Source organism: Beauveria bassiana (genome assembly GCF_000280675.1).
Source record: "Beauveria bassiana ARSEF 2860 unplaced genomic scaffold BBA_S00022, whole genome shotgun sequence".
Taxonomy (NCBI): Eukaryota; Fungi; Ascomycota; class Sordariomycetes; order Hypocreales; family Cordycipitaceae; genus Beauveria; species Beauveria bassiana.
This window is the reverse complement of record NW_007930857.1, coordinates 327835-345857: the sequence shown is the minus strand read 5'-3', so window position 1 is coordinate 345857 and position 18023 is coordinate 327835. Positions and strand designations below refer to the sequence as shown.

Below are 18023 nucleotides of genomic sequence, written 5' to 3'. Positions count from 1 at the left end.
GTTTGGGTCGCTGCGGACGAAGGGTCAATCATGTAGCAGAAGGAGTGCAATGCGAAGCCGATATCCAATTCAAATGACAAGCCTATCCGGGTTGGAAGTTCCCAAGACGGCATCATTGCATTTTTGAGCTCGCTAGATAGCAATGCTGACATGCAAGCTGCCGCGTAGGTAAGCTCTTGGCGGGAAGTCTGCCAAGTGACGGTTTACGGGATAATGAACATGATGTAGCGGGCGGATGGCGAACGCAGAATACCACAGTCGACAGTAGTAAATTCTAGGAAAGAGTCGACCTATGTCTGGGGAGACACATGTATGCTTTTTGTTGACTGATGATGATGTCGATGGAAGCGGCCCGAACGTGGGCAGGGCCGGGCTTCGCATTCCCAGCCTACCTAACAAGGTGGGGACTCGAAAACGAACGCCAACGCGGTTCCACGCAGCTGCCAGATTTCGAATCTGAACAATCTAGACGACCTCTAAACACCTTGGCCCTTGAGTTTTCTTCCTGTGCGTGGGCGCAGATGTGGTGAATCGACGAGCCGGCGAATCGAACGACGAGAATACCTATCATACAACCAATGGCTGCGGTCCGGTCATAGCACAGCACACCTCAGAGACCAATGTCGCAACCCGGCGCAAAGGCCAAGGGGCCGTCCCTCACCGAGTACAAGGCCATTGCCGCCGAGTGGGAAAAGGCGAGAAAGGCCAAGGCGGCGGCCGATGCCAAAGCAGCCAGCCATGGCTTGCTGACCGAACGAGAGCGGGCCGAAGCCCTGCAGAAGAAGCGCGAGAAACTCAACAAGCTGCGGCAGACGCGGTACGAGAAGCGCTGGCTGTGGACGGTCGCCTTTTGGGTCTGGATACTCGCCATCCATGCGATTGGCCTGTGGCTCTTTACGACAGGTTTCTTGCTGACCAGGCTGGTGCTGCACGAAAAGTCGAGCTGTGATGCGCCGCCCATCGACGGTACCAAGGGCCTTTTCAACCCAGACAAGGGATGCTGGCACCCAAAGACGTTTGATCGCGCCGTCGTCATCCTCATTGATGCTCTACGATATGACTTTACTGTTCCTCATGCGGCTGACAGTCCGCATGCCTACCACAACGCCTTTCCTGTTCTTCACGAAATGGCCGTCAAGTCGCCGCAGAATGCCTTCCTGCGACCCTTTATCGCTGACCCGCCGACAGCTACGTTGCAGCGCCTCAAGGGCCTTACGACTGGCACGCTGCCTACATTTGTCGATTTGGGCAGCAACTTTGGAGGCGATGCAATTGACGAGGACAATTTACTCATGCAGCTGAAGAACAACAACAAAAAGGTTGCCCAGATTGGCGACGATACCTGGTGGAGTCTTTTCCCCGGCTACTTTGAACCAAACATCAGTAGAGCATATGACAGTTTCGATGTCTGGGATCTGCACACTGTTGACAACGGCGTCATTGACCACCTCTTCCCCCTTTTGGAGCCCAAAGCGAAAACACAATGGGATCTACTCATTGGCCACTGCCTTGGCGTCGACCACGCCGGCCACCGTTATGGGCCCGAGCACCCTGCCATGGCTTCTAAACTGCAACAGATGGATGATTTCATTCGCAACGTTGTTTCCAAGATTGACGACGACACGCTTCTCATTGTCATGGGAGACCACGGCATGGACAGCAAAGGTGACCACGGTGGCGAGAGCGATGACGAAGTTGAAGCCGCTCTCTGGATGTACGCCAAGCGGCCCATCTTTGGCCGAACCCATCCCGAGCACGCGATTCCACCTCCAAACGCCAAGATTCGACCAGTCAACCAAATCGATTTCGTCCCGACGCTTGCTCTTCTCCTTGGCATCCCCATCCCATTCAATAACCTGGGCAAGCCGATCGAAGAGGCTTTTGCCGGCCCTCGCGGCAATGACTGGGCTAACCTTGCTGCCGTGTCGCGCGTTGCCGCGGCAGGTACTGAGCGCTATCAGAAACTGTACTTTGAGACACGAGGCATCGCACCGGCGAGCGATCAGGGTAGCCCTGCGGCGCTGTGGACGGCGGCCAACTCAAAGAGCCTCTCTGGTCGCAATCTCTACGATGCGCTGTCAGCCTTTCAGGAGCGGAACCTTGCTGTATGCAAGAGCCTCTGGGCGCGCTTTGATGTCCCGCGCATGGTCATGGGTGTATTTGTCACCGCCATTGGCCTGGTTGTCCTGGTTATGTACTCATCGCGCACCGAAGACGACGAGTACGTGGTCCTAAACAATGCCGAGCTCGATTATGCCGAGAAGCAGCTCGAACAGCTTGCAGCTTCCGAAGACCAGGAGGAGCCCGAGCATCCCGACCAGTCCTTCCACCGAGACATTTTACACTGGGCCTTGGACCTGCGCGTGATTCTCGTCATTGCGACGCTGACTGGCGCCGCCGTCTTTCGTGGACAGCCGCTCGATGGACTGGCCACGCTCGTGGCGACCATCATGATTGCCAGCACCGGGACCGCGCTCTACAAGCACGGCAGGACCCTGCGCAACCTTTTACCAAACACGTTTTGGGGCTGGATGGCCGTCGTCTTCACCGTCAGCCACTCTCTCGGCTTTGCATCCAACTCGTACACGATCTGGGAAGACTCCATCCTGCTCTTCTTCATCACCAGCTTTGGTGTCGCCGCGCTCGTGTCCTCGTTCCGCATCGAGTCGTCGCGCGTCGACCTCTACATGGGCATCTACCACTCGGTCGCCTTCATCGTCCTCGGCCGCATCGCGTCGTACTCGAAGCTCTGCCGCGAGGAGCAGATGCCCTACTGCCAGTCCACCTACTACAGCTCCAGCGCCTCGTCCACCTCGGCGCCCTGGCAGGTCGTTCTGCCCTTTGTCGTGCTCCTCGGCCTCCCCGTGCTCATCAAGTCCTTCCTCACGCCCACCAAGTCGTACGCGGGCCTCGCGCCGACCTGGATCGGCCGCGTCTTTCGCTTCAGCTTGTTCCTTTCCGCGCTGTACTGGCTCGTCGACGCCGCCAACAACGGCAAGTGGCTCGCCGCGTCTCACCTCCCCGAGATGGCCCTCAAGACCGCCGGCGTCTACGTCGCGCAGCTCACGCTGGCCATTACCGTCGTCGCCGGCACCACTGCCTATATCTGGGCCCCGCCCTCTGTCGCCATCGTCCCCAGCCAGGGCCGCATCACCATCCTGGGCTACGCCAACGCCCTCGGCGCGCGCTACCTGCTCCTCCCCGTCAGCGTCCTCGGCACCTGCCTGCTGCTCACCAAGCCCATGGGCGCGGGCGCGCTCTCCCTCATGATGTGGCAGCTCCTCGCGCTCGTCGAGCTGCTCGACCTCAACGGCCTCAAGACGGAGACGATTGGCCCCGTCATGCTCGCCATCCTCGGCAACTTTTACTTTTTCAAGACGGGCCACCAGGCGGTCCTCTCCAGCATCCAGTGGGACGCCGTCTTCATCCCCCTCTTCACCATCCGCTACCCCTGGGCGCCGCTCATCGTCGCCGTCAACACCTTTGCCGCCCAGATCCTCGCCGTCGCCAGCCTGCCCCTCGTCGCCCTCTGGAAGGTCGGCCCCAAGCAGCGCGGCGTGCTCGAGACCGTCTCGCGCGCCCTCGGCGTCTTCATCGCCTACTATGCCGTCGAGGCCCTCGCCACCATTGCCTGGGCCGGGTGGCTGCGCCGCCACCTCATGCTCTACCGCGTCTTTAGCCCCCGCTACATGACGGCGGCGCTGCTGCTGCTGCTGCTTGACGCTCTGGGCATCTTGATCACGCTGGCTGGCGTGCGGAGCAACTCCTTGGCCGTCAGTGAGGTATTTGGCTGGGCTGAGTAGAGTCAACCCAAAGTCCTCGTCTACCTAGCCATGTTTATGTTTTTTTTATATTAGTTAATGTCTTTTTTTATTTTTACTTGTTAATTATCTTTATCTCGTCTGCCCCTTCTCTGAAGACACTTTCAACTGGGACAATTTTCTTCTTTGTAGTCACTATTCGGGATACCACAGACTCGTTTTGAGCTGTGACGAGCCTTGGGATGGGCGCGGGAATGTACATAGAGTTCTCAAAGGCGGTAATCAGATGTATCAACGTTATGTTCATTCCATAAATCAAGCATTGGACCATACTTGTTGGATACAACTTGATTGCATGCAGCATCTATGTCTCTCTTGCAGCTCAACTCAAAATAGCCATGGTTGCTGTTCCCTTTGCAGCCAGGCCTCCATCTGGGCCTTCCACCCACGCATCCCACTTTACTTGGCCGTCGCTGGGAGGGTCAGTCCGTGACAGTACAGGCCTTACCTTGACCGTCAATGGCTCATTGACGTAGAGCGGTGCATGATTACGATAGACGAAGCGCGAGACCAGCTGGCCAGAGAAGCCCGTCAGCACGCGCAGCATGAGCGCCAGCGTGAGCGGCCCATGAACAAGAGGCGCCCGGTGGCCGTCGACGGAACGTGCATACTCTGGGTCTAGATGGATGGCATGGGCGTTGAACGTCAGCGCAGAAAAGTGAAATAGGTGGCGCGGAGAAGGCAGGATTCGGACGCCATGTGCTGCTTCGTGAGGGTCTAGGTAGTCGGGAGATTGCTGGTCAGCCTGAACTTTTTGGTCTTCTTCTCGGCGAGGGGTCTACACGTTCTTGTTGAGATATCTAGAATAAAAACCCACATTTCACAAGTTTTGGAGTCATGCTGGCCTGGGCTTCAGCGTCGTCGCCTGGATTCATAAAGACGAGCGTCCGGCGCTCCTCTATCGACCAGGGCAGATTCGTCTCCTGGTTGGCGGGATGGCCCAGCGCATACCTACGCCATACGTCGACAAAGACCTTTTCACCTCCTCGCGTGGTCGTCGTCGTCGACGACGACGACGACGCATGGCCCGGATCCTTGACCCTCACGTCGCCAATCGTTTCCGTACACGTCCACGGCTGGCTGTTGAGAACGAGGCCGCCATGGCCTGGGCGCGACGACATCTCCTCGTCTGTATCATTATTACGAAACGTTACCTCGCCGCCCGCCCACAGGCGACGCGAGTAATGCGCGCCCGGCGAGTGGTCCATATCCGCGCCGTCGGGCGCGAGCTGTGAGGGGGCGGTCTGGATGGGAAAGTAGACCAGGTGGTGGCCCTGGGGCAGCGGCCGCGGCGGCGATTGGACCGTTGGCGACGACGATTCTTCCCCAGGGGTAGAAGGAGGAGGAGGAGAAGAAAGAGGTCCCCGAAACAAGGCCGGGTCGGCGGCGGCACCTTGTAACGTGTCGTCTGCACCACCACCATCACCGCCATAAGGTAACAAATCGGAGAGCAGCGTCGTCAGGAGGTGCGAGGGCATGGGCGTCAGATAGTCTGGAATCGTCTTGGCGGGCTGACGGCGCAGCCTCTCGACGTCAGGCTTGACTCGCTTCGCATTCAAGGGTTTTGAAGACGAGAGAAGCCGCTTAGTCCATGACGGCGGCTGCATGACCGGCTGCCGCTGCTGCTGCTGCGTGCCATGCCGTGACGTCGGGCTAGGTCGGCGAACAAGGAGTCGGCAGCGGCCGAGACGCTGACCGCTTGGTCTCAAGTTTGGGAGCGTGGCGCTCATACTCTGCACTCGAATCTACCCTCTGGGGGGGAGCCAGAACGAAACAGCGAGCGTGTACTCCTGTACGCCTGCCTTTCTAGTGGAAATTTGTCGGTTCTTCTAGACGTTTTTGAAGGGGTGGGTAACCCAAGGCCGCTGGGGCGACGCAAGAACGAACCTTGTCTCAGCCTCAGAACCTCGGGGATCTATCAGATAGAGGTGGCCCTGGCGGGGGGCTCGGTGTGTCGGTGTTGACTCTGTTGAGTAATAAAGGTGATGGGACGCGAGACGCGTTGTCTGGTTGAACTCGGTTTGTGTAGATTGGCCTTAATTTTGTCGTCAAGAGCGTCAGAGCTCCACCGTCACTGGCGGCCCCCAAAGAGCAAATAAATGCCAAGCCACCGCACGACTGAGTCAACCGGCGCATGAAACAATTACGCAATTTGCTGGTGATATCGCTCATTTTTCTCATTTTTTTTTATGAATCGCAATCTCGGACTGTCGAGCATTCGAGAACATTTGGTGCGGCCGGCGATGCTTCGAACTCTGTTGGTGCACTGAAGGCGTGGAGAAAACCCTAGTCCCGATTAACATCTAAGAACGCTACCAACGAAAGTAAGCCAACGCCCCTGGCTAAACTAAAGCCTATAAAGTCACCTTGATTAGATGGAAGAATATGCCGTATAACCCTTGCACTATATCCTTTAGCGTTCTAACGCGTTACACTACTTCCTACTAGGAATAGCGACCGGAACGGAGTGAAATTACACAGGAGCGGAAGGCTTTCCCTTAGGTAACATTTTTTCCCCTCAACTTGTATATAGCACATACTCTATACAGACAATTGACCAGGTCAGAGTAATTCAGTATTAATATAGAGTAACTATCTAGCTTTGGAGTGGATCAAGGCGCAGACTGACGCTCTGATGGACGCAAAAGATGTAAGGCGGGCGCTGCCGGCCCCCGATGACACCGGCAGGTGTCTACTGTCGACTGACTGTGTGACTCAGTCAGAAATGGTTATGCTAACTATCAGACGAATTTTTCAACAACATGATGAGATAGCGTCGAGCGTAGCGTCAAAGCCTTTTGTTCTAAGGGACATGGTGTGGTGTGAGGCTTCATTACCAGAAAGAGTTGCCAGAAATTTTAAGAAGCAAGTATAGATAAGTTTGCTGGCCAAAAAGCCCATGAGCTTGGTTTCATAAATCAAATATGATATCGCCGAGCTGGAGTGGCTACTGAGGCAGGCGTTCTGGTTCGGAAAATGGAATCATCCTCGCCTTGTTTGACATTAATGCACTGCGCGCAACGATGATGAACCCGTGTTAGACGCTGCCGAGCTACAGACGCAGCGTAACGCGAGGTCAATATACCTTTGAACAGTCTGGACAATCGATAGTACAGCTGCAGATTCGGCTTGGAAGAAGTTTGGGCGGAACAAAAGCACATTGTCTGTTACGATGCCGGGATGTGGGCGCGTTTGCCATCCGTGAGCCAGGGTGGGCCTCAAGACTGAGCAGATCAGTACGCTATCGCCATCCGGATTAGTTGCTCATGAAAAAACACTGGCAGGCGCCGTATTAGTATTCTCCGTTACATTGCCACCAGGAAAGGAGAGCTTCTGAGTCTGCTCCCGAATGCCGACGTACAGCAAAGTATACGAAAATGCGAACCGGACTAGTAGTCCAAAGATAAACAGTAAATCATACCCAGAACATCTCCGAAGAAAGGGAGCAGTGAAAATCATGATCGGGAAACGATATGCACGGGCTGGTGTGCGTGTGCGCGCGCTTGTCACGGTGCGTAACCCAGGAATTGCTGAAAGGCGTTGGACGCGGGAGCTCGGGGAGGCCGAAGAGTACGACAATGCGAAGTAGGCACAGCGAGCCAGGAATGCCAGTACAACCAGCTCGTCATACTTGATGTCTTATAATTAGTTAGGCTGAACAGGCCCAGAAGTAATGGATACACAGATGGGTGACCGTCGGCGGGTTTCCAGCTCCCCTCCCCGCACATACCGGCATCTTGGGCCATACCCAGGCAACCGGGGATTGGGTAAAGCAGGTGGTAGCTACCACCCGAGACTTCTCCAGGCTTGCCGGCTGTGTGCTGTGCGCTGTATATTCTGTAGGAGGGCCATGTAAACTGGCCGGGCCGAGGAACAACAGGACGCCAAACACCAAGCAATCTCGCCGTGTCGCCCTTGGCACCTCCCACTTTATTAACGGCTAACCTAGTGTCAACGCTCTGTCGGGCCCCGAAGGCAGGTGAGACGAAAAATTGCCTCGCTCACAATGGCTGGCGGTACACCGGTGCTCTGTGGTACCAAAACGTACAGCTGATGATAATCGGCTGCATCATTCGAGTGCTTGATGAACAACTCTCGTTCCTGCAGAGCCGCCTTTGAATATCCCGGTGGGAGGTTTGCGCCTTGAGACAAATATACAGACGACAAGATCTACCCAGGACTTGTAAAATAGTTATATCATAGAGCCATCATTGCGCGAACCGCGGAATGGATCACGGCACCCTGTGATGCGGGTCAAACATATCCTCAAGACCCAGCTGCCGTCTGCCGTTGTTTAAGGGCGCAGGCTGTGCAGCTGCGGCGGTCATCTGCCGAAGAGCGTACATCTCGACTCGAATCAGCCTATCGGCGGTTTATCTTGTTCGTGCTCTTTCTGGGCACAATTTTCGAAATGTTTCGTCACAGCCAGTGCGCTGGCGCTGCCGGAGCCCAAGAACGACACACAAACTATCCTAGGGCTGAGTCTGGTGTGGCTACTAATAGCATCACGATCAGCATCCGCAGGTGAAGACGCAGGCAGCCTGGTACGCAGCGCAGCTCGAGTCTCACACGTGAGGTGACCAGTCGGTGACATCAACGCCGAGGTCAGGCGCATGAGACGACGATCAACACGCCCCATTTTCCCGCGTTGCGCAACCTTGTCGATTCTGCAGAAATTCAAGCTGGGAAATTCGAGCTGGGAGTCGTTTCTTGAAGCCGCGTACGATTGCAACGGATGGCTCACGAGGTGATCACAACGATGCTATATCAGCAGTAGGGCCGCCTACAGGCCGTCATCTTGACCAACTTATGCGTGTTTCCCGCATCATAGCCAGCGTGTCAGCTTCAAGTGGAGGACTTTCAGCAGACAGGCCTCATTCCAGCCTAGCGTCAGCAGAGTGCGCGATCTTACGCCAAGAAAGGACTTCCAGTGGGTGGGGTGAGACTAACCCAGGCGAGCTGCTAGTTATAGGGGCTGGCTGAATCGGTGTTGCCTTGCTGCAGCCTTGCAGCTGCAGCCGGTTGACTGTCAAGCTTTATTGCGCGTTTCTGGGCCAGCCATGCAATAAGACGTGGCAAATACAACCTGGCGCCCCTGACATACGGGCTGATAACAATGACAACGCTCCTGTCGGCGCAAGAGGCAGGCTGAGAGCTCCGTGCTTGGCGAAACTGGCGTTACGCAAGCCGACCTGACTGTGCTGAACGAGTGGCTGACCAGTTGGTTATACAGGCAAGGCCTCCATTCGGGATTGGTGACGCAATGTCGTAACCAGCTGTTACAGAGTTGTCGGCGAGACCAGCCCACGGCAAATCCTAACACAGGAAACGACTTATTAGCTAATAGAATATAGGAAAGGAACTCGAGGTAGTCATTTATCACGTTTGCTTTACTCATCGTGCCTCGAATGTCGAACGCCACAAGCAAGGGCCTATGGGCAGCGCAATCTGACAGCTGCTCTGCTCCGAGGTGGAATGATCTTTATTACCTCTTCGTACCGTTTTCCTGGTGACCTGTCTATCCGTACTTGCCAGACTGGCCGTTGTTGTTGTTGTTGTATCACTGTCGTACAGGCGGCAAAATCGGCTCCGCTCGGAATATATATGCTTGCTTGCCTGGTGAGAGGGTGGTGGATGCCATCTTTCTGGCGCGGCACGGGCCGGGAGTCCGTTTGTGGTCTTGACACACCGCGACATCAGGCATGCCAAGACCAGAAGGCAATCACGACAATGAATGCGGATGCGCACGTGTGGCAAATGCTATGAGCAGATATCAGTCGGCGACTGGGAGCAAGGTCTGTCATTGCATGGATGTAGATGCGTTTGCTATCAGTACGGCAAGGTGCATGACGATGGCGTCGTGTAGGGTACCAAGCTTGGTAGGTAGGTATAGGGGGTACATACTTACCAGTACCTAGGTACCTTTTCGTACGTCGAAGAAAATTAGTAATATTAAGGTATTGAGGCGGCCAAAATTAAGCAGCATAAAGACAATTTCACCGGCAGACAGGAATACAGGGGTTCATTCGCTACAGTTTCCTTCCCTGGCAATGGTATGCTGCAGGTCGTTGGAGCCCACGGGAACCCCCGCTAAACGTCGCCGTACCAGCAATGCCCCGTTTGCAGGTTTGCAGGTGGCTGCTTTACATGTGCCACTTGACGCCAGTTTACCTGGCAAACAAAACCTTTTTCTCCACAGCATGGAACCAACCGACTGCAAGTTCACTTCAGACGTGCAGCTCACCACTTGAATGATTATTCGGTGGTCAGAGAAGTCAGCTCTGACTCAATATTACCTCGTGCCAAGTCGAGGTGGCACCGTATCAGCCGGCGTTGGGCTGCATGAACGCCTTTTCCAACGGCTGGCCGTTACGCCCGTAAGCTTCTCCTCCCAACAAGCACCATCTTTAGATCGTCCCAAGGATCCCAGCGTGGCTGGTTCATCATAGCACCGCTGTGCACCGCGTGCACTGCCATGCCTGTTTCAGTCCTGACAACCATCGGCAATCCGATCCCGCTTCTCTCCAGATCTCGGTGCAGTCTCCGTCCCGTCTCGCTGAGCTACCACGGTCCCCTGCAAGCGCCAGGTACCAGCCGCCTATTACGCACAAGCGAGGGCAGTTTGCCTGCATTTGCATGGGTGCCTCGTACACGTATTAGTAGGCTTTCGTTGTCATGCAGTCAAGTCTTTGTCTGCTGGTCAAGGCTGTATGTGTGGCGGAGAACCATGTCTAACACTAAGGAGCACAAAAAGTTGCCCCGGCGCCATTTAACATGCTCTACAGGTCAGACTTGTTAGTGTCGTACAGGATTTGTCGCCGGCCTCGAGACTGACGAGACACAGCAGGGCTAAATAAAGTAGGGCGACAACAATAGTCCGCTGCGGTCTCACATCAACCTTGCAAGAGTTCTCACTTGAATCAACCATGTTGCACGCCTCTTGTCACGATATCACCGAACAACTCGCGGATGCGCTAGGCAATCGCATTGTCGTGTTACCGTGTTGCCGAGATCGAGCAGGCGTCATTCTTCTTCATTTTTCAGCTGGGTCGGGGTCTTGACCACACTTGCTTCTAGAAGGCGGGGCATTTACAGATGGATTGACAACTCGACTCGGCCGCGTGCTCTGCACACACACCCCATCTCTGCAGACACTCTTCAGGCACTCGCAACTAGCCTGCCAAGCTACTGCCAAGCTCACGCCTCCCTTCCACACATCCAACACCAAGAGAGGGCCGCAGTCCACCAGGCAAGCCCACCTCAACGCCCCCGTCTCACACCTCGGCGACACTCTTCTGATAATTAACTAGCTCTTTTGGATCCTTGTTCCTTGGGTCCCGGACCCTTGTTGCCTTCTTACCAGTAAGTGAAGACAAAGTGGCTCTGCTCTCTCCATTGGTGCTACGCCTGTTGATTTAGAAACTAGCTTGCCCACCACCTCTTTAGTTACCGTCTTGTCTCCTAAGCCTGCGAGATAGCAACACGAGCAGAGATCACTTACCAGCACCAAGCTGGCTACAAAGCGCTGCCAAAGCTCCGGCCCTTTTTCTCTGTGTCACCGATGTCTTGCTACCAACCAGAGCACCACCCCCTCGGACCGTGAAACAATGCGGCCTTCACTGCCATTCCCGAGCTCTATTCTCAACACGGAGCACGCCGTCTAAAAGAAACTTGCCCCGAAGTCGTTATTGCAGTGCCCCGCAAGACCCCACGCTTCTGGCTTGTTCTTGCACCACCAATGATAAGTCGGTCACATATTCGAGGTCAGTCAGTATCGAGGAGGGGCCAGCCCACGCATGGACGCCCCAGAATGGCACCTAATTATCCTTTCAATCATAGATCTATTATCCGTCGTTGGACAAATCCGGTACCGCCTCCTGCATGACTCTCTCGTATCATGTAAATTTCATCTCGTTGGTGTACTCCACGAGTGCTAACCTTGCAACCTCCCCAGTCTGAAGCGACGACAAAAGTGGTCCTTGGCCACCAATCCGCTGCAGCGCAAGGTTCCAACCCAAGTTTGCGCAGACGTCTTTTCTTGAGACAACTCACAAATTCGTACCTCCACGCTATTTTCTGGTACAACGACTCTCCCGCTGATCTCCATATACCCAGCTCCTTGTCTCTCTTCTGTCCTGCAACACTTGGGCCAATTCATTCAGTCGAACCCCCGGTCAACACCCCTCTTGCTTGCACAAGTAGTCCGTCGACGGTAGCCCCGACTGGAGACGACTTGGTCCTCCATCCCTCCTTGACTACTATCTATATCGATCATCTGCTTGCCGCCTACCTGTCTTTCCGTTCTTCTGGTCACGCTCGGGTGAAATTCCCAATTCTTGACCAACTTTCAGCTATACCGACCCAGACACAAAGCTTGTCACTGTTCATACTTCTCCATGCTGTTCATTGAGACATCGAGTCTGTTGCTTGACGGACTGGCAAGGCATCAATATTGTCTCGCTAGCTGAATCCCTGAGCCAACTGTTGACCAAATACATCTCGGCTACTTACTCCGGCAGTCCGATTCGCCTCGAGATCCTCGTGCTCAGAGGCTTCTCGACGTCGCCGCTGCTGTAAGGCGACGTGTTATTGCCGTCGTCTACATTCCGCCTTGACCCTTGTCTCTCTGTTGTCAGAGGCAGTTATCTCCACTCGTTCGTGGTGTGTAGCACACTACCTGGCGTCCGTCCATCCACTGAAGTTCGAGTACACTCAAATCACCCTCCGGCACACGTTACATTTCATTCATATTACCTCTTGCTATATAACCTTGCTTCCCCCTCTGTTCCCCATCCTTCTCTCAACACATCTTCCTACTATCCACTTACATGAATCATAACTCTTCTATTACTTTAATCACCACCCCTGCTTTCATCTATCAATCTACATCGAACAAATTCATCATGAGAGCCTCAGCACAGCACACTATGCCCCTGGCTCCTCTCTACGCTGTTGAGGTGACTTGCGGATCCGTCACCCCAGTGAGCCCTTCTCACTACACCGAGGGCCAGAGTGCTTTTCCAAGCATTTTAATGCTGTCCAACAAAAGATGTGCCCACGCAACCACTCACAATTGTCCTTTTCTAGCAGACTCCAATGGGACCCTCTGCACCGCGTGCGCCGTTGCTCGATCCAGGGGACAGCCCTGCGCATAAGACTTGAGTCGTGCTTGGAGTCAATGCCGCGCAGTAATAGCTGTCACGTCAGCCGAGCGTTGCAGGACGACTATGCAACATGCTACGTCACACGCGCCGCAGAGAGAAGATTTAGAGCCAGCAATCATTAGTATGCAACTTGACAACGATGTGGGCGAGGCCATTTACTGTTTGGCCAAAACATGCGATACAGTCTGATTGCTATTTCATATGGCTCCGAGAAGGCATGCTATCAGGCGACAAAGAAGACGACTGTTCGCTCGATAGCAATAGGAGTGCTTCATCACAAGCAGGCAGTCGGTGGTAACAGCGCCTGAGTTTGCCAACGTTGCACCGATATCGAAACAGTGTGATACAGGATGTGTATCAACAACATCGTGAGCGGGACAAACGGTTATCCTATACATATACCTCTATTATTTCTTCATGGCCTCGGGACATTCTTTCATCTGCTTCTGCGAAGCAATGATGACTGACAATAATATCAATACTCGTCTATCTATGTGCGGCTTTCCCGTCATAGCTGAGTATCATAAACAGGGTGCAGAAATGAACAGAGACGATAGATTCCTGGAGAGGTTGGTTATAAAACATACTAGAGCTTGGAGAAGACGCAAAGCCGATTGCTACATTTGGTGTTTTTTGGAGATTGGATTTACTCTTCGATCAGGTTCTCTAGTATCTCTATTCGAACTCAGCAAGCGAAATACGATTGTCCATCTTTGGAATGCTTTGACTTCTCCACGCATGACTCGAGAATCACTTGGTGCTTGATCACGCGGACTACGCCCGCGACCGGTCATAGCACGTCCCTGGCTGGCTAGGTTCGGATATCCATACAGAAGGGATGCATGGACGTGACCGCCATATGGAAGGAGGACCAGGGTGCGGGTGGTTTCAGACGGGGAAATGTGACCGACAATTTTGGGCGGTGGACTCGGAAATTAATATTTGCTTCGTAATAACCACAATGATAACAACGGTCACCGCCGTTTCGAATCTCGTAGCCTATCAAACGGGCAATGATAACCCACCAGCGGGACAAAGCAGGAACGTCGCTCGGCTCTCCGGCAGTGACGAGCGGGCGATTCAGATAGACTTCATCGACCATGGTCGATCTAGATGGCGGAGGATTGCGAATACATGCTCTGATTCTGTATGAAGCTCGGTTCCTTTGCCCTATTGAGTTTCTGAGGATTTTCAAAGCAGATATTAGCTATCCGCTTTGCCTCAACGGTTCCCGGTCGGCTGCATACTGTTTTTTTCTTATGCGCCAATATGCTAGTTGTGCCATCAAGCTATGCCAGCATCATCATAGGCCAAAAAAACACATGGCCATGACGTCAATGGCGTATCACAGTAAAGCGCGAGCAAAAAATCAGAGCCAAAAGCAGAAAAGACTAGAAAAGGGCAAATCTGTGGATAAGAGACAAAGGGATAGACTAAGAAGGTAATCAACTGAGACAATAATGATTGACGCAGAACGGTAATTGGCGAGGACGCGCAGCTGAGTGGTGCTAAACCGATTGTGCCAGTCACACGAGTAATGAGAGCTGCAGATATCATACGAGGAGCAACTGCTTTGCTCCCAGAATCCGGGCATGTGTTTCTAGCGTCGCGATGGAGGGTCGGCTGATTATCTACTACTGTTGACTTGCAAGGAGGGTAAATGGTCGCTGCCGGTCTGACAAGGGCTGCTGATTCGCGTATACTGCATAGAGATTGAGTATGCTTTTCGTCTCTGGCCGAAGAAGCTCGGTGATGGTTTTACTTTGGCTCATTGTCCAGGTTTCTTCATTATATGTTGCAGAGCTCGATCAAGGCAAGACATGGGGTTCGCAAGAAACAAGGTATACATACAGGCTGCGGCCTTTTTTTTTTTTTCCTTTTAGCGCCGGGCCAGCCCTTTACTAGCGGATGCTAGTAGTTAACGCTCACGGTTTGATTTTATCGCTATCTGATACAATGCAGGTAGAGGCACTTTGCGAGAAGCACAAGGTAAAGATGTGAAGCCATGGGTATTGCTTCAGACGACCTCGGCTACTGATATGAAGCAACACAAGTCTAACGAGACGGGTATTATATCCGGACAATTTCCACAACATGTTTGGGCCGGTTAACAGGCGACCGATCCAATAGCCGTATTACCGTCGGGCGATAACGTTAAATGAAAAAAGAGCGCCAAGCTCTCCCACAATTTTCTGGTAGCCCCGAAAAAGAAAATCATTATCTTGTTCCGGAAACCGGCTCCGTTTAGTCGGTTGCAGCTACTTTTGTTAAGCAGACAGATTTCTAGGCAAAATTGGCAAATCCTCATAAACCAGCCGAGAATCTCTACTGCAAACAAATGTACGACCTCGGCATCAAGATGGAGACCTGGCCGGCCTCGTGACAAGGGGCACACAAGGATAAGTTTCAAAGCTACGCCAACACTATGTTTTCTGCTTTTTTTAAAGGTTCTTTCTTGCAGGCGCCGATGGCGCGACTCTTGTGTAGAAGGATAGAAGAGACGGGATGAAGAAAGAAAAAAAAAGAAAAAAAAAAGAGAGAATCCGATGGATGGGGCCGAGGAACCTTGTCCAGCTGACAGGCGGCCATGGTGAAGAAAAAAAATAAAAAAAAAGGGTTGCAAGGGGCAGTGGGGGTTTTACTCCTCCGCAAGACATCAATGAGCTGATGAGTGGAAAGAGTGTTTGATGAGTTCAGATGGGGAGGGCAAAAAGAGGATACGATGGGACGGATGGGGAGGGGATCGTCGACTTGGTTCAGCGCGACAGATGACGGAAAACGTGGCAGTTGCAGGGGTAGATCGGAACAAGGGGGACTTTGCTTTCAAGGGATTTATAAGTGTACTTTCTGATGATCTAGATTGGTGGTTTGCGTTTTTCCAAGATTTCTGAAGACGGTGAGCGGGTAGAACGGGACCATCAAAAGTTTATTTACGTGACAGTTGTCGCCACAAACATGACATGTACAATATTCAAAAACAAGGAAATGAAGCCGAGCGTATGCATTTCAAAGGTTTATTCATTCCACAGAGCCCCCAGTTGTCTCTCATTCTTTTTCTTGGTATACGCGGACAAAAGCTCCGTCTTCTAGATTCACATCCGCGTCGAATTAGCCATTCTGATGAAACCAACCTCATATCACTCTTGGCGCGTTTGTTCCAGACAAAGCTTTTCCAAGTTCAGATGACAAACATGGGAAAGAAAGAAAAAAAGTGGACGATCCTCCATGCAAGCTTTGACAGACTTGGCAAGCTTGATCGGGACGAGGGGTGCTAAAAGACAAAAAAAAAAAAAAAAAGCAGCTCTTCTTCATCAAACTAACTACTTACACGGCCTCGGCAACTGGCCTTTCCGGTGTTGACCAGCTATTAGTTGGGCATTCTGTTGTCAAACTTGTATGTAGTGGTTGCCGAAGAGAGGTTAGCAAAAGGCAATAAGCCGGTTTTGCTCATGACTGAAAGGGAAATCGTTACACTGCAGGATACTTGAACAGGAAAACCGCAGAGACAAAAAAAAAGGAAAGAGAAACAAAAGGAAAGAAAAAGAAGAGGCTCGGAAAGGCCGCTCGTGTTGTCGCGTAGGGTGGTGAAACGCGCGTCCGCCGGGGTTCTTAAACATCGCCATCAAGCGGACACGGCCGACTGGGCAGGCCCACCCCGAAAAAGACGGGACGAATCGCTTAACATGAAGGGGCCCCGGCCCCGGAACAGAACCCTCCCCGGACGGTCGGTGACACCCTTCCCCCACAGGACAAGAAAATGGGCTAAATAGCAAGAGTAGAATTGAGTCAGTGTACGTATCGTTACTAGATAGGCCCGCTTCCAACTTACTACGGATTGTCGCGTGACGCAATGTCTTCAACGCCAACTAGAGTACATACGAAATAGGCTGTGATGGTGTGTTGATGTGACGTCGCCTAGCTAATTAGAGCAGCTGCCAGTAGCAATTGTCATCTTGCCAATGTTCGTGTACACGTATTTTTTTAGGCTTGGGGCTCCGGCGAGACGATTGGAAGTGCTTTGATAAGGGGAGGGGGGGGACATGTTGGATGCAGTTTGTAATCTTTTGACTCTAAATGGTCACCAGGTATATAACACACGACCCCTTCGCTTTGGGGCACCTTGATCCAAACTAGTTTCGGCAAAACCCATCTCCGCAGTCTAAACTGTTCCAAAAAAAAAAAAACTTGCAAGTTAAGATTTCGACATGTTGAATCGGGAAAGAAGCGCATGTAGGCCGAGCCAAACTTGGTAAAAAGCACGGCAAGAACAAAATTGACCATGCATCAAAAACGGACCCGCATCACATATTTCTGCACGTCGATTAGAAGGTAAATACAACAATTATGCGTCACACGCAAGTTCTTCACAAGCGAGCGCCCCAGGCATCATCGCTCCAGGTTTCAGGTAGATTGCGCAGCAGGCAAAACTCGTGGTAGAATACTAAAGAAAAAAAACCTATGACATGTTTCTAAATCGCTAGCTTCCCCCCCTCAGCAGATTGCAATCCGTCTCAGTCTGTTCAAACCCCCCGCAGCGTTTGTGTGCGCCGAAATGTCAGATGACGAGGTATCGTGTCTTCCCTGTCTTCCCTGCATTACAGATCGGCACATCGACCGCCCCCCCCTTGCCTGCCCTTTCACCCGGGGGACAAAACAGACCGCCGATGAGCCTCAACACCTGCCATAGGGACCGTCACTCACCTCACTAGACTAGGGTTTTAAAATTATGAGATAAATACTAGTAAATTCCTTAGCTACTAAAGTATAGATATAGTAGTCTAAAAATTACATCTTAGATTATATTTTAAGATGATTACTGCTAGACGAAGTGAGCCTTCTGGGCTCGATGCGCGGTCTGTTTTGTCCCCCGAGGGCCTTTGTAGAAGAATAGATTCGTGAGCTAAAAAAGACATGTCTCATTACTACGACGTGCATATCGTACGAGAGTGAGCGCATTGGCGGCGCGTGACCATCAATGCTCTGTGAAAGTAGGCCCCCCCCCCTCCCCCCTGATACTGGTGACTCTACATGACTGGAT

The 18023-nt window shown here is 52.7% G+C and overlaps 2 protein-coding genes across 2 annotated transcripts; one reads left to right on the top strand and one right to left on the bottom strand.

Moving 5' to 3' along the window:
* Nucleotides 1–620: 620 nt before the first annotated feature.
* Nucleotides 621–3803, top strand: BBA_07050 (GPI ethanolamine phosphate transferase; the record flags this gene model as incomplete). Its single annotated transcript, XM_008602147.1, has 1 exon — nucleotides 621–3803. The coding sequence occupies one exon, from the start codon at nucleotides 621–623 to the stop codon at nucleotides 3801–3803; it is 3183 nt and encodes a 1060-aa protein (XP_008600369.1).
* Nucleotides 3804–4143: 340 nt separating this feature from the next.
* On the bottom strand, nucleotides 4144–5551 carry BBA_07049 (itaconyl-CoA hydratase; the record flags this gene model as incomplete). Its single annotated transcript, XM_008602146.1, has 2 exons — nucleotides 4144–4599; nucleotides 4646–5551. The coding sequence occupies 2 exons, from the start codon at nucleotides 5549–5551 to the stop codon at nucleotides 4144–4146; spliced, it is 1362 nt and encodes a 453-aa protein (XP_008600368.1).
* Nucleotides 5552–18023: the final 12472 nt, after the last annotated feature.